Genomic DNA, 16,700 nt, shown 5'->3' on the forward strand with positions numbered 1-16,700 from the left:
AGTATTGGATGGTATAGAGAATGAAGGTCGACAAGAAGCCATTTTCTTGGGCAGTTAAGCTATCTCTGGTAACCTTTGTCAGAAGAGTGTTACTTGAATAAGGAGCAATAACTTGGGGGTATGGAGTCAACATTTGAGAAAACTTAAGGGGGGGAGAGAGTAGCTTGAGAGAGAAACAAGGGAGATATATTTAGGTGACGAGGTTTGAGATAACTTGTGGACCAAAAGAAGGATTCAATAGAAAGGAATAAATGGAAAACATTCTTTAATTGTTGAAAATTTATAAAGCTAGTACTACATCATCCTCAGGCCACCTTTGAAAGGCCTTCTGTTATCCCTTTATAAGAGAAAACTGAGGTGTTGCCCAAGGTCAAAAAGTACAGTTTCCTGGTGACCTCCTCCAGATCTGCAGAGACAGGATAAATAATTCATGGAGTAGAAGCTGGAAAGGGATGACATCATAAGGAGTAGGATTAGAGACAACTTTTGGTGGAATATTGTTTTCACTGAGAAAAAAAAGAGTGGAAATAAAGAATACAGTGAAGTCAGAGGTGTACTAGGAAGACAAAGAGGCCAACGTGATAAGGGCAAATATGCCAGACTCAAGAGTATGGAGACTTTATCTTTCCTGGTGGTGCTTCCTAGTCTCTGATAATAAGATGGGCTTACAAAGCTTCATAAGCCCTTTCAGCTTACGTTCAGAATATGAAATCTTCAGGTTCTGAGCATAGTGTTCACAAGTTAAGCTTTTGGTGAATAGCTGTTGTGCTATATGTTTATGTTTCTTATAAGGATTTTAAGTTTCTGATTTAAAGAGAAAAAAATGTTAGCCAGTAAACTCACTGTTATTTTACTCCCATCACAGGGCATTTTAGATTATCTGGATAATATGTCCCCTCAGCAAATACGAAAACTCTTCTATATTCTTAGCATGTTGGCATTTAGCAAACACGATGCTAGCAGCCACATTCAGGTAAGAGTTTGTGTGTTAAGAAAGAATCTTTACTTCTTTACTAAAATTTTGCTAGGCAAATCACTCTAAACTGTGCAGTAGTGATGTAAAAGAGAATACATAGTGACAGTCCCGAATTTTTCATTCTTTTCTTACCATTAGCATTAAGTGCCTACTGTTTGCCAGGCACTGAGGTGCTTGGTAGATTGGATCTTATGTCTTGGAGAAACTTGGTCTTTTGGAGTAAAGATGGGTTGGTAAAATCAAGAAAGAAAAGCTGTTTAGGCCGGGCATGGTGGTGCATGTCTGTAATTCCAGTGGCTCAGGAGGCTGAGACAGGAGGATCATGAGTTCAAAGCCAGCCTCAGCAGTGGCGAGGCGCTAAGCAACTCAGTGAGACCCTGTCTCTAAATAAAATACAAAATAGGGTTGGGGATGTGGCTTAGTGGTCGAGTGCCCCTGAGTTCAATCCCTAGTACCAAAAAAAAAAAAAAAAAAAAGAAAAGAAAAAAGCTATTCAGATTCTATTTTGAGTGTTTTAGAGATTTTTTTCTTCTTAAAAAAAAAAACTCTCTCTCTCTCTCTCTCCCTCTCCCCCTCCCCCCCTCTCCCTTCTCCCCCCTCTCTATATAAATAAATTAAGAGCAGTTAGGTTGGAATTATAACTCCTAGTGATTTTGTATCTTTAGTGCCACCTTGTGGTGGTAATCTGTATTGGACTATAGTTTGAACAACCAGTGCTTCTTAATTAAAAAAATATTTTGGCAAGATAATATATACATGTGATACAAAATTCAAGATGTATAGAAGGCGGCTGGGGCTGTAGCTCAGTGACAAAGCACTTGCCTAGCATGTGTGAGGCACTGGGTTTGATCCTTAGCACCACATAAAAATTAAAATAAATTCTGTGCATTTACAACTACAAAAAAAATTTTAAAAAAAACCCAAAATGTATAGAAGATATATAGTAAAAAATAACTCCCTCTCTCCCAGTATTCTAGGCATCTGAATTGTCTTTCTAATGACAGTATCCCTATTTATATCTTTCTGAGAATTCTGAGCATTTACAAATTTGTGTTTATCTGTGGTCTTCCCCTCCCTCCTCTTATTCTATGTCTTTGCTTTTTGCATTTAGAAGACTGTATTGGAGATTGCTTCATTATCAATGATGTAAAACTACTTCATTATTTTTATTTTTTATAAGGTATTGATTCTATTTTATATATATTTATTTTTTAGTTGTAGTTAGACACAATATCTTTATTTTATTTATTTTTATATGGTGCTGAGGATTGAACCCAGGGCCTCACATGTGTTAGGCAAGCACTCTACTGCCAAACCCCTTCATTATTTTTATTTATTTAATTTTATTGTTGGTTGCCTTCATTATTTTTAAATTAGTAAAATATACTTAACATAAAATTTACCATTTTAACAGTTTTTAGGTGAATAATTCAGTGGCATGAGATCATCATGATAGGGCAAATAAGCCAGAGAAAGGAGAAGATGCTGGAATGGCACAGCAAAAGAATCTATGGGTGCTGGGTTAAAAAAAAAAAAAAAAAAAAAAAAAAAAAAAAAAAACTAGACCAGGAAGGGTTCTATCATTTACTGTGTGATCTTCAGCAAATTGTTTCATCTCTCTGAGTTTCAAATTTTTCCTCTAAAATGGAAAAGATTGCTTTAAGGATTGGAGACAAATTATTAAAAATTTCTAGAACATTACCTGGCTCAGAAAGACAAGTATTGAATGTTTTTTCTCATGTGGAATATAGGGGAAAATTTTAAAAAGATCATGAAAGTAGAAGGGAGTCTGATTAGAGAAGATAGAAAGGGAGGGGAAGGGGGCTAATGGGGATGGAAATGATCAAAATGTGTTATATTTATGTATGAAAAGGCTACAGTGTAACCATTTATGTGCATAAAAACAAAGAGCAAACATTTCCTCTGATTTTAGGAGTTTCTCATCATCCCAAATAGAAATCTTTTACTCTTTAGCCAATAATTTTATATTTCCCTGCTCTCAGCACCTACTAATCTCTAAACCACTGTCTATGGATTTGTCTATTCCAGATACCTCATATAAGTGGAATCATACAATATTTGTCTTTATGTGTCTGGCTTATTTCACTTGGTATAATGTCTTAAAGGTTTGTCTATGTTGTAGGATATGTCAAGACTCACTCTTTTTTTTTTTAATATTTATGTTTTGGTTGTTGTTGGACACAATACCTTTATTTTATTTATTTATTTTTGTGTGGTTCTGAGGATCGAACCTAGGGCTCGCATGAGCTAGGCAAGCACTCTATCACTGAGCCACAACACCAGCCCCCAGAATTAACTGTTTATTATAGCTGTATAATCAATTTTATATATATACCACAGTTTATTTCATTTATTGATGGACACTTGGGTGGTTTCTACCTCTGGCTATTTGAATAATGCTATTATGAACATTGGTATACATTTGTTTTAGTTTCTATTTTTTGGATGTATACTTAGGAATAGAATTGCTGGGTCATTTGGTGATTTATAATATTTTGAGGAAGCCAGGAACAGGGACATAACCGTATAGAACATCCACCATGATGATAATAACAGTTTGTTATTGAATGTCTATCATGTGCCAGGCAGTGTTCTAGAAATTTTTTATAATTTGTCTCTAATCCTTAAAGCAATCTTTTCCATTTTATAGAGGAAAAATTTGAGACTCAGAGAGATGAAACAATTTGCTGAAGATCACATAGTAAATGACAGAACCCTTCCTACTCTAGTTTTCTTTTAAGCTCAGCATCCATAGATTCTTTTGCTGTGCCATTCCAGCATCTTCATCTTTCTCCATCTTTCTCTCATTGCAGGATGACATGCATCTGGTGGTACGGAAGCAGCTCTCTAGCACCATATTTAAGTATAAACTTATTGGTATTATTGGTGCTATCACCATGGCTGGTGTCATGGCGACAGACAGGTATGCGTGAAGATTCTGACTTGTGTGTCTCAAGATCCATCAATCAAGTTGCTGCCTTAGAAAATAAAATGTTACTTTGTGCTTTAACAGTAGACATTAAAGCTGATAGAAACCAGGTGCAGTGTTGTACACCTGTAATTCTAGCTTCTTGGAGGCTGAAGAAAGACAAGGCTAGCCTGGGCAACTTAGTGAGATCCTGTCTCAAAAGATTAAAGGGAGGGCCAGGCATGATGGCACACACCTGTAATCCCAGTGGCTTGGGAGGCTGAGTCAGGAGGATCATGAGTTCAAAGCCAACCTCAGCAATAGTGAGGTGTTTAGTAACTCAGTGAGACCCTATTTCTAAATAAAAATACAAAAATAGGGTTGAGGATGTCCTCAGTGGTTGAGTGCTCCTGAGTTCAATTTCCAGTACCAAAAACAAACAACAAAAAAAATTAAAGTGGACTGGGGATGTGGCTCAGTGGTAGAGCGATTACTTATGTGAGGCACTGGGTTTGCTTCTCAGCATCGCATATAAATAAATGAATAAAATAAAGGTCCATCAACAACTAAAAATTAATTAATTAAAAGGGCTGCAGAAATAGCTTAGTGGTATGGTGCCCCGGTTTCATGCCCCAGTACTGGGGGTCATAAGAGAAGTTAACTAATGTCTTTTGCTACTTTTCTGTCTTCCCTTCTAATCTTGACTATGTATACCATATATAATATTTACAGAATTGTGATCAAAGTCATTATATTTTGTTGGTTAAACACTAGGAATTGGGACTGTAGTTCAGTGGTAGGGTTCTTGCCTAGCATGGGTGAAACATTGTCTTTGATTCTTAGCACCACATAAATAAATAAAGTCATGTTACCCATCTTCAAAAAAAAAAAACCACCTAGAAATTGCCCAGAGATACAGTTCTAGAAGTCTTTCATTTAAAAAAAAAGGAGAAATTTGATCTTCCTGCAATGTATTTTTTTTCTGTATCTGCTCCTCACGTAGGCAGTGAATAGTGCAGGTCTACATTGCTGTGTTAATTCTGTCTAAAACTTCATGTTTGGTATGAATAAGGTCTTCCTTGTAGATTTCCTCCCTTTTTGCTCCCGGATTGTAACATCTAAAGTCATGTTGGATTTGGGGTTTGATAACGGTGTTGCCATTTCAAACTGACATTAGTTTAATTCATGCTTTTTGGAATTATTTATCAGAAATTCCCAAGATCCCAGGATACATCCTTAGAATCAACATTAATAATCTGAAGAGGCCTCATTGTGTATTGGTTAAGAATTTATTCACTGAAGCCACACTACTTGCCTGGAGTCAAATCCTGGCTTCTTTGTGTACTAGCTGAATGATCTTGGGCAAGTTACCTCACATCTGTGAAATGAGGACAATAATAATATTTAGTTCATAGTTACTGAATGTATTAAGTGGTTAGAGCAGTGTCCAGCACATAGTGTACACTTAAAAAGTGTTTGCCTTCAGCAGGCATGGTGGTTCACATCATAGTTCCAGCTACCCAGGAGGCTGAGACAGGAGGATCACTTCAGGCCAGGGGTTCAAGAGGCCAGCCTGAGTCAACATAGGTAGATCCAATCTAAAGAGAAAAAAAAAGTACTTGCCCTTATTTGTATTATTTTTACTAATTTTCTGTGCCCTTAAAAAAAAATGTATGAGCTGGGTGTGTTGGCGCCTACCAAGATCTTAGCACTTGGGGAACAGAGACAGGAGAATTACGTAAGCCCAGAAGTTTAAGACCAATCTGGGCAACATAGTGAGACTGCCTTCCACATCCCAAGCCAAAACAAAACAAAAATCATAAAAATATATATTAGATAGCTGTCCTTTGCTCTAATCCACATTTTTGTGGACAATATAATACTCCTCCGTGCCTTCATAAACTTTTATCTTCTGCCTCAGGGAAGGCAGGGTTCTTAAACTTGTAAATAAATAAAATTTTACAAAATGAAACTAAAATTCTTGTTTCTAGAATTATATCTGCTTTGACCCAAAGGAGAGATGACCTGAACAATGAGCAGTGTACACAGGTGAGTTTGTGCAGTATAGTCAAATATATTTATGAGTAATATGAATTGTTTCTCATTACTGTCAGTTCACTAGAAAGAGTACTTGTTTTTAATAATTTGATTTCCTGAACTCATACCTCTTATGATGTTTACCATTATCGGCACACTTAGAATCTATTGATATAGACCCTATTTATATATCTGTTTAATCTCTCCAATTAAACTATAAATTTTTAAAAAAATTTTTTTAGTTGTAGTTGGACACAATGCCTTTATTAATTAATTAATTTATTTATTTTTATGTGGTGCTGAGGATTGAACCCAGGGCCTTTCATATGTTAGACGAGCACTCTACTACAGAGCCATAACCCCAGCCCCTAAACTATAAATTCTTACCAAGAACAATGAGCCATGTTTAAAGAGTAGCAGGGTGGTTCCGTGTTAGATCATTTACCTGGTGTGTACAAGGCCCTGGGTTCCATCCCCAGCATAGCCAAAAATGAAAAAGAGTTGCAGGTTGGTTGGAGTATAGGGGATAATAAGTGTACTTAAATCTAATTCAGAGGGAGCCATGGTTATAGTTCAGTGGTAGAGACTTGCCTAGCCCATGTGAGGAATTGGGTTCAATCCTCAACACCACATAAAAATAAATAAATAAAAAGGTATATAAAAAAATAAGCTAGTTCAGAGATAGAAAACATAGGGATGTGAATATCAGACAGATATTTTTATTTTACTTTTTAAGCAGAGATAATCCTTAAGTTTTCTTAGCATAGAATTGAAATAATTGTAGCTTTTGCTTTAGAAAAAATTAATGAGACTGCATATGTCTTATGTATTGGAGAAAGCATGTGACTAGATAGAGACAGACTAGTCAGGAGGCTCAGGAAAACCTCAAGTGAGAGGTAGAGCTTTGCCATTAATGTTGGAAGGAGCTTGATATTGAATGGAGTAAATGGAGCTTAGGGAGGGGTGAAGCATTCATTCTCTTCCACCACTCCAGGTGACCTCCTTGTTGCAGTTGGTTCATTCCTGTAGTGAGCAGTCTCCTCGGGCCTCTGCACTTTATTATGATGAGTTTGCCAACCTAATCCAAGAAGGGAAACTAACTCCAGAAACCTTGGTAAGGCTGTGGCTTTTCTTAAATCAGTAAAGCATGAGCGCCTCAAATTCTGTCTGTTATAGTGTGAAAATAGATTATTCTGTGAGTTCTCCCACATTTTAATGGAAAGGCTGTTCTACCCTTCCCTGTTTCAGGGCTCTCCTCTGATGCCTCCTTCTCATGATAATAGTTACGAAGAGGAGGAGGAGGAGAATTGATGGAGGTGTTGATAGAGAGCCCTATTCTATGCCAAGTACTCGGCTAAGCACTTTCTATGCATTCTGTCTTTCCTACTTTCTCCTTTTTAGAAATGAGGAACTGAGGCTTAGAAAGGTTAACAATCATTTGTCTAGGGCAAGTACATCTCTATCACAAGTACATCCTGAACTACTGTTTCTTTTTTGTTTCCTGAAGGAATGGATTGGACCAACTGTCTTTAATGATTTCCAAGATGCCTTTGTGGTGGATTTCTGTGTTGTTCCAGAAGGGTAAGAATTGGTTTGGTAGTAGTGGTAAAGAAGTTGCCTCAGTTCAATCAGTAACTGTTGCAAACTTCAGAATACCCTTGACCTCAGCCAAATCTGTCCACTCCTTCTGCTTCTTTCCTCCAAGCCCCCAACAGTCCTGCACCCCCAACTCCAGAATTGCTAAGATTGCCCACTTGTTCTATTCCCCATTTCTAACTTTTCTCCATAATACTTTTGTTTGAAATTGGCTTGTTCTAGTGGTTTCTCTTATAACCTTACTTAATCCTGAGCTTGAGCATCAGCTTCTGGGTTCTCTTCACAGTGACTTTCCGTTTCCTGTGAAAGCTCTCTATGGTCTGGAAGAATATGATACTCGTGATGGGATCGTCATCAACCTCCTGCCACTGCTATTTTCTCAGGAATTTGAAAAAGAGGGAAGTCAAATGACTTCACAGGAACCAGGCAAAAAGTCAGTACAAGTTTTCTTTTCTATAACCTCTGTTGATATTTTGAATGTTTATAGGAAATGCCCATAGTTTTTTCCATCTGAGGAAAGCTTGAGTCAAACAACTTGATTCCAAGGGGCTGGGATTTTTAGCTCAGTGGTGGAGCATTTATAACACTTATGAGCTACCAGGTTCGATCCTCAGCACCACATAAAAATAAATAACAGTTATTATGTCCATCTATAACTAAAAAATAAAATATTAAAAAAAAAAAGACTTTATTCCAAAAGAGATGGTATTTGGAGGGAATAGAGAGACTGGAACAGAGTTTTTGTTTTTTTCTTGGATCCTAGAGTTGAGATTTGTGTTGCCTGTCTGAGAGCCAACAGACGTTCCAGTGAGGCTATTTTCTCTATTCATTATTTCTTTCTTTCCTCTCATGAATATCTTGGCTACCTCTGTCTCTGTCACACCTTCCTTGATCTCAGTTCTGCTTCACGTTCATTCCACATACTCCCCACCTTCCTATAATTTAGGTGATTGTTTGCTGAGCATTCTTGCCATTGGGAAAAATGGCAAGAAAGTAGACATTTATTGTGGGCAAACTTTTTAATTATAAACTTGAGCTCCTAATAGGCTTGGACTAACATAACTGTGACAATAGAGTGTGTTCTAGCAGTGGGTTTTTCTTTCCCAGATTGGTGTCTCCGTTGTGCCTGGCTCCCCATTTCCGGTTATTGAGACTTTGTGTGGCAAGACAACATAATGGAAACCTGGAGGAGATTGATGGTCTCTTAGGTATAGGAGAAAGCTCTCAGATCCTTTCTTCTTTGTGACCTTTTGGTATACATAGACAAGGACCATACCAGTACATGGTGTATGTGGAAAGCAATTTTCTAACTTCATAGAGTGGTATAGCAATAATGATGGGATTCCAGAGACAAAATAGTCTGAATGGAATCCCATATGTTAATAGATCAATTGTTGTTGTAGTTTCATATTACTTCCTAGTGTTTCTGTCCATAATTCTTATAGAAACTTCCTAATTATATTTGTTGTTTGCTGTGTAATATCCAAGTATTTTTTTGAAACTAGTATGCAAGTATTTTTTGAGGTGAATCAAAGCTTGACCCTCAAATATGAAATAAGGTGAAAAGTTAGTAATCCAGGGGCACAACCAGATTTTTTTGGTTTAAGCTAAAGGTGTTGGAAATATTTTTTCTTCTCCCTCAGATTGTCCTATATTCCTTACTGACTTGGAGCCTGGAGAGAAGCTGGAGTCCATGTCTCTCAAGGAGCGTTCCTTCATGTGTTCACTCATATTTCTTACCCTCAACTGGTTCCGAGAGGTGAGCAGAGTTGCTAGGATATTTCACCTATTGTCCATTGTTTTTTTCAAAACAAAACTGTTTTCTTGGCTCTCATAAGACTCCCTGAAAAGTCTCCACCAAGCACTAATGCCTGTGTGCCTCTCTAGCGATTACATCCCACATCTCACTACTCTCCAATTCTGTGTACTTCTTCAACTCACTAAATCAAAGTACTTTGCTCATGTAGCTCAGCTTTGCCTCCTCCCAGCCTCCTCTGCTGAGAATGAACTCTTCGCATCTCCACTGTGGAAATGATGCTTATTCTAGCATAGGCATGTGCTGTTGTTTGGAATAAATGAGATGAGTGCTGGTAGTTTCCCTTCCTTCAGAACATGTTTGTGTTTGACAGCAGTGGCAACATCTTTACTACTCTCTCACTGACTTTCCCTTGCATTTTATTTCAGAGAATGTTTGTGCGCTTGAATGAACTTAAATTTGATTGTCACAGTTTTATTTTGATATGGGCAGGAGAGGTGTTTGACCTCGTTTTACACATAGGGTTTCATGTACAGAGTGCAAAGTCATTAAAATGTTTAAGTGCTGAGATGATTTCTTTATGTTATTTAATTCATACAACAACTATATTTGTATTTTATGGTTGAAGAAATAAAATCTCAGAAAAGTTAGATTGAGCCAAGGTCACAGCTAGTAAGTAGCAGAGTAAGACTTGTATCACTAGAATTTGTGTTCTCCAGCTATTCTCCTTTTTTTTTATAAAGTAGTATAAAGTAGAACTAGGATTAAAAGTCATCTTTCTTGTGTTTTAGCCTAGGGATATGTTTTCCTCTGTACCACTTTGTTGAGAATAGTTACATTATTGACTTTGTTAATCAGCTTTCCATCACTATTAACAAAATACTTGAGAAGATTAACTTTGAGAAAAGGTTTATTTTAATTCATAGTTTTTGAGATTCCAGTCCATTCAGTTGCAGCACTGCTTTGAGCATGTGATAGTGCAGCACATTATGATGAGGAGCATGTGGTGGACCCCCCATAGCTAGGAATCAAAAGATGAAGAAACGGGGGGTCCCATAAGTCCCTTCAAAGGCACACCCTCTGATGTCCACAGAACCTTCCCTGAGGCCCCACCTCTAAAAGGCTCTACCCCTCCCAATAGCACCATACTTGGGGAGATGTGAGCTATTTTTTTCCCCTTTCTTTTTTTTTTTTTTTTTTGTAGTGCTGAGGATTGAACCTAGGGCCTTGCATATACTAGGGAAGCACTTTACCACTGAGTCAAATCTGCAGGCCTATTTTTTTCTTTAAAGAAACTTTTTTTTTTTTTTTTAAGTTGCAGTTTGACATTTATTTATTTTTATGTGGTGCTCAGGATCAAACCCAGTGCCTCGCACACGCTAGACAAGTGCTCTAATGCTGAGCCACAACCCCAACCCTACAGACCCATTTTTTTTTTTTTTTTAAAGAGAGAGGAGAGGGAGGGAGGGAGAGAGAGAGAGAGAGAGAGAATTTATTTATTTATTTTTAGTTTTTCGTCGGACACAACATCTTTGTTTGTACGTGGTGCTGAGGATCGAACCCGGGCCGGCCGCACGCATGCCAGACGAGCGCGCTACCGCTTGAGCCACATCCCCAGACCCAGACCCATTTTTTATTTAGGATCTTGCCAAGCTGCCCAGGCTGGTTTCCAACTTGTGATTCTCCTGCCTCAACCTCCCAATTCGCTGGTATTACAGTCATGAGCCACTGTGACTGACTACCACATTAGCCTTTTGGGGATATTCATGATCCAAACTGTAGCACAGACTAAATTCACAGATATGCTGCTTAGTGACATCTTTCAGATCTGGGAAATAATGCAAATAAGATTGAAATCTAAAAAGTTCAAAGGATGAAAATGTAGTTTGCACTTTGCAGGTTGTAAATGCCTTCTGCAGACAGACATCACCTGAGATGAAGGGGAAGGTGCTCTCTCGATTAAAGAACATTGTAGAACTGCAGGAAATTCTGGAAAAGTACTTAGCAGGTAAGGAAGTCCTATATTGGTAGCCCTAGTAAGGTCAGTGGCAAGGAAATAAGGAACTAAGCTATTGAGCCTGGCTCAGTGACAGCAGTTTCCTATACCTCTAGATCAAGAAGGATGTGTGCTCAACAAATTTTTATTTTTATTTTTTAGTTGTAGTTGGATACAATATCTTTATTTATTTTTATGTGGGGCTGAGGATCAAAGCCAGTGCCTCACACGTGTGAGGCAGGTGCTCTACCACTGAGCTATAGCCCCAGCCCTGAACAAAATTTTTGATGAGTACTTCTGTTTTTCTCTGAGAGATCCTATTGCTTAAGGAAATAAAATATAAAAGGAAATAAAATATAAAAAATTATGTGCCTAGCATGTGCAAGGCCCTGGGTTTAATCTATAGTAGTGCCCAAAAAACTATTTTATATAAAACATTGGTTGGGCTATTTTAAAGTTACTTTGCTACTTTAAAATTTATTTATTTATTTATAAGCATAAGGAGAAAATTACTTAAGAAAGTAAGGAGTGCTAAGTGTGGGCTTTCTCAAGAGTAAGAAGCCAGGGCCGGGGTTGTAGCTCAGTGGTAGGACGCCTGCCTAACACATGTGAGGCTCTGGATTTGATCCTTAGCACCACATAAAAGTAAATAAATAAAACAAAGGTATTTTGTCTATCTACTACTAAACAAAATTAAAAAAAAAAAAAAACAACAAGAAGCCTATTTATTTATTTATTTATTTTTGCAGTGCTTGGAATTAAACCCAGGGACACTCTGCTACTGAGTTATGCCCCAGCTCTCTCTCTTTTTTTAAAAAAATATTTATTTTTAGTTATAGGTGGATACAATATCTTCATTTTATTTTTATGTGGTGCTAAGGATGGAACCCAGTGCCTCACGCACGGCAGGTGAGCGCTCTACCTCTGAGCCATAGCCCCAGCCTGGCCCCAGCTCTTTTTAAAGTTTTAATTTATGTTATTATGTTAGTCTTGCTAAGCTGCCTAGGCTGGCCTCAAACTTGTGATCCTTCAGCGTCAGCATCTGAGTAGCTGGGAGTATAGATAGACATGTACCACTGTACCAAGCTACTTTGCTGTTTTGGATGTTAAACTTCCAGTGACCTTTTGCCTTCTTAAACATAGTCATGAGGGCTGGGGATGTGGCTCAAACAGCAGTGCACGCGCCTGGCATGCATGCGGCCCAGGTTCGATCCTCAGCACCGCATACAAAGATGTTGTGTCCGCCGAAAACTAAAAAATAAATATTAAAAAATTCTCTCTCTCTCTCAAAAAAACAAAACAAACAAACAAAAAAAAAACATAGTCATGAACCAGGAGTAAGGATTAAGACCTTGCCGGGTGTGATAGCATGACTGTAAACTCAGCTACTTCATAGGCTCAGGGTAGCCTGGGCAACTTAATGAGCCCCTATCTCAAATAAAAAGGACTAGGAGTTATTAGCAGAACATTCCTGGGTTTAATCCTCATCAGTACCCCTCCCACACACACACAATAAATAAATTTATGTATACATAAAGACCTCTTCATACCTTTTGATTATTAAATAAACTGGTTGGAAGTTCTAGCTTGATTTCTCTGAAGAAAATATGAAGCCTCCCTTAAATTTCATCTAAAATAAATGGGTATAAAGCAAACTGCTGTGTGATCAAATGTTATTAATATTGTTAGGTTTTAAATGTTAGTCTGTTTATTTTTAGTCCTTATCTGTTTGGTTATTTTATATCATCATTTAGAATGGTTTTATGTTAATTGATCATTATCAATCATGGTAATATAATTTTCCTGTAAGTTCTCTGGCCATTTGCTTATGAAAACAATATCAGTTGACTTAAATGTGTCTTACAAAAATTCACTGCTATAATTGGTAATTTTAGAAATTGGTTTTTAGCCAAGTGGGTGGTTGCATCCCATGTCTGATGGTGATATATGGTTGGTATACATTGGGCTTCTGCCTGCTCTATTTCAGTCACCCCGGACTATGTTCCTCCTCTTGCAAACTTTGACTTGGAAACTTTAGATGTAATACCTCATAGCAATTCTGCTGCTTCAGCAAAAAACAGAAAAACAGGAAAGATAGGTGAGTATATTCTTTTGTCTTACCGCTATCTGAGCCATGTTGAATTAACCCAAGAGGTTATATATTGAGGCATCAGTAATTGGAAAGATGATGTAATTAAACCTCTTTGTTAGTAGGCTTATAAATGTACTATAATTTGGTCATAAAATTAACTTCTTTTACCTGTAGGTAGTGTTCAAAAGTTATTTCTTGAGAGCAGAAATATTTGGCAAAGCATGTGTTTTGATTCTTGAGTTTCTTTTTCTCTTTGAAACACAAGGAGGAAGGAAACGAAAAGCAGATGGCAGCAAAGCACCCTCCCCTGACACACTTTCAAAAGAGGATAATTCAGAATGTGATGCTGTGCCAACTGGTAGAAGCCAGCTAGAGAAGGTATTGGAGTGGTGGGTGTGTGACAAAGGTGTGCAGCAGCCCAGTAAGATCTTTAGAGAGCCAGCTTTATTCTGCCAGCCCTTGGAGGACTCTCTGAATAACAAAATTCAAATTATACTCCTAAATCCTCTTGCCTCCCACATACTTAGTTATTTTCCCTAATTATTTTCTTGCATGTTTTACTTCCCTTGTTCTGTACCCCAGTGGTACTTGAATTCTCTCTCATAGCAATTATCAAGTTGTCAGTCTTTTAAAATTATATTTCTTAAGCTCCTTCTCATTCTGACCCCAGATTATCAATTTCTCAATGAATTGAGATAACTTGAAATGCTTTAGACAGTTTCTGGTAATTGATTAGTACCAGAACTTTGTACTATTCATGGAATGGTTTTCATGTATTTGTGAAATTGCCTGAACCATGTGGAACCCAATTATTTCTGTTTTTCAGTTACCACTTTTTAATGTAATTTATTATGTATGATTCCAATAATTTTTCTATGGTTGGTATTAATGTCTATATTTAATACATGAGGCAACTAAGACCCAAGGAGGATGAGTAACCTGCCCAAGGTCACACAGTAAGTGCTTGAGCTAGGAGTTGAAGCCAGATCATATTGCCCTAAGCTCATATTTTTCTTTACCAAATTATAATGTCATGATCTGCTTAATATTATCCCTAAGCAGAAGCCAACCAAGAGTCTTGATGTTGACTTATATTTCCACATGAAATTAAGTGCTCTGCCTTAGAATATTTAGGGATTTTTGTGAAAAGAAGGTGATGATGTAATGGAAATGTAAATTTTTGCATAAAATTAATGTGTATTTGCACTTTGGAATCTTCTTTAAAAATTAGATTGATACGGGGCTAGGAATGTGTAGTGTGTTGGTAGATAGTATCTATGGTTCCCCAGTACTGCCAAAAAAAAAAAAAAAAAGTTAGATTAATACAGAAGACCTTTTTTTTATTCTCTTGGTTGCTGATACTTTCTTCCCAGGAGCTCACAGGGAAGGAAGGAAAAACATCAGTGTCACTACAGAATTACAGTGCATTTTTTCGAGAGGTGGACATTGAGGTCTTCTCTATTCTGCATTGTGGACTTGTGACCAAATTCATCTTAGATACTGAAATGAACACAGAAGTAAGTGACATACTGGGATCTTAGAAATTAATCATCTTTCACAAAATTCCTAGCTCTATTTTTATTTCAAAAAGAACACTGTGACATTGAAATTTTTAGAGGGCTGTGGGCAAGGCCCTGAGTTCAATTCCCACCACTGAAAAAAAGGAAAAAGAATGATGACTTCAAATGCCTTTGTATGTGAGAATAACAATGTGTATTTGTGCTCATCTTCTATGGTGTTATAGACTATAAAATATTGTGCTGATGTTATTCTTGACTTTAGGGTAATAAACTACTTAGTTTACTTTTGTAGAGGAGCACTGTTCTGGTTTATAGAGGTCAAAGCTGTGTTTACTTTTTTAGGATGTTGAATGTCCACTAATGTAGATAGTGGGAGTAAACTAGTACTTTTAGCATGATGCATGCTTTCAGATAGGTTATAATCTAATAGAGAAAGTAGAGATAACTAGCAGTACCTGTTCTATTGGTGGCCTATAATATATTAATGGTCTGAACTAAGTGTGTACAAAACTCTGATAAGAGAATGGTTTTTATAATAACAGATTTTTTTTTTTACCTGATACTTGTAAGAATATAGGCACCTTCAGAATATGATTTGTATTTTTTTTTTTTTCCATTTCTTGCTACATTAGTTTCCCCATGGAGATTCTCCATAAATGTGTGTTAAGTGAATAGTTGAAAGTGAGACTATTTCACCCTTTTCACCTATGGCAATGTAATATACTTTCCACCTATAGTTTATAATAGTAAAATATTAGGAAAAGAAGTATATTAGGTGCAGTTGCCTTGAGTTAAGTCATATTTTTATCATAGTATATTTAAGAGATACATCTTGGTTACACAGGTGGAAAAATACACAAAGGAATTTATTTCTAGAGAAAAATTATGACTTCTAATGTATACTGTGTCTCAAATTCCTACTTTAATAACTTGAGAATTTGTTTTATTTTGGAAATGCTTGACTTTTTGATAAGTTGATAGAACACAACAGCCATTCTTTATACGAGATAGGGAAATTTTTTTCTTTTTTTTTATTAGAAATTCAATTCTTCACCTGTTGGGAGGAATGTTTATGAAATGTATCAAAAATAAAATGACTAGGACATATCTGGAATTATTCCATCTTTCTTCTATGTCACAGGCTACAGAAGTTGTACAGCTTGGGCCTCCTGAGTTACTTTTCTTGCTGGAAGATCTGTCTCACAAGTTAGATAATATGCTGACACCATCCTTTACTAAGAGAAACCCCTTTCTCAAGGTTAGTGTAAGTACAAGTTTAGAACCTGGGTTCAGTGGATTTGGAAACAAAGCTTGTAGTGGTGAATAATTATCACTTTTTTTTGCATTGTGTTTGGGTCACTGGGTAAGATGGTGGCAGCCCTATTGCCAGATCATATTCACCTTGAATTGAAGGATTCTGGGACTAGCCTAGCACACATGAGGCACCAGGTCTGATAGCACTGCAAAAAAAAAAAAAAAAGGAAAAGAAATGGAAACCCAGAAAACACAAAAGATACTCATAATAAGACATTTATTTCTAAATTCCCTGAACATTCCTGAATTCTCATCTATGCACAGGTTTTGGGTTTTTTTGTTTTGGTTTGTGGTGCCAGTGGCTGAACCTGGGGACTCACAAATGACCAGGCAAGGGCTCTACCACTGAACTACACCTCCAGCCCTTAGGTTTTAGTTTTAACAGCCTCCTAAACTAAGCCTTAGCGTAATCAGCTGCCTAGAGAGGCCAGAACCTCAGGTGTGTACATAAGGTACAAATGTGGACCTGCTGGGGGAAGCAATT

The 16,700-nt window shown here is 37.1% G+C and overlaps 2 protein-coding genes across 2 annotated transcripts in view; one reads left to right on the forward strand and one right to left on the reverse strand.

The window, feature by feature from the left end:
• Positions 1–16,700, reverse strand: part of Cidec (cell death inducing DFFA like effector c) — a 554,473-nt gene that overhangs the window by 125,066 nt on the left and 412,707 nt on the right. The gene's annotated exons all lie outside the window — the stretch shown is intronic.
• Fancd2 (FA complementation group D2) overlaps positions 1–16,700 on the forward strand; it is a 59,067-nt gene that overhangs the window by 23,940 nt on the left and 18,427 nt on the right. Inside the window, exons 18-30 of the mRNA XM_027931924.2 lie at positions 866–973; positions 3,811–3,920; positions 5,897–5,954; positions 6,937–7,056; positions 7,450–7,523; positions 7,825–7,971; positions 8,646–8,746; positions 9,182–9,297; positions 11,194–11,302; positions 13,278–13,388; positions 13,648–13,760; positions 14,756–14,899; positions 16,044–16,160. Coding sequence (XP_027787725.1) covers positions 866–973; positions 3,811–3,920; positions 5,897–5,954; positions 6,937–7,056; positions 7,450–7,523; positions 7,825–7,971; positions 8,646–8,746; positions 9,182–9,297; positions 11,194–11,302; positions 13,278–13,388; positions 13,648–13,760; positions 14,756–14,899; positions 16,044–16,160 — 1,428 coding nt within the window. The remainder of the gene's footprint in view (positions 1–865; positions 974–3,810; positions 3,921–5,896; positions 5,955–6,936; positions 7,057–7,449; positions 7,524–7,824; positions 7,972–8,645; positions 8,747–9,181; positions 9,298–11,193; positions 11,303–13,277; positions 13,389–13,647; positions 13,761–14,755; positions 14,900–16,043; positions 16,161–16,700) is intronic.

The sequence above is a fragment of the Marmota flaviventris genome, chromosome 20 (genome assembly GCF_047511675.1).
Source record: "Marmota flaviventris isolate mMarFla1 chromosome 20, mMarFla1.hap1, whole genome shotgun sequence".
NCBI classification, from domain to species: domain Eukaryota; kingdom Metazoa; phylum Chordata; class Mammalia; order Rodentia; family Sciuridae; genus Marmota; species Marmota flaviventris.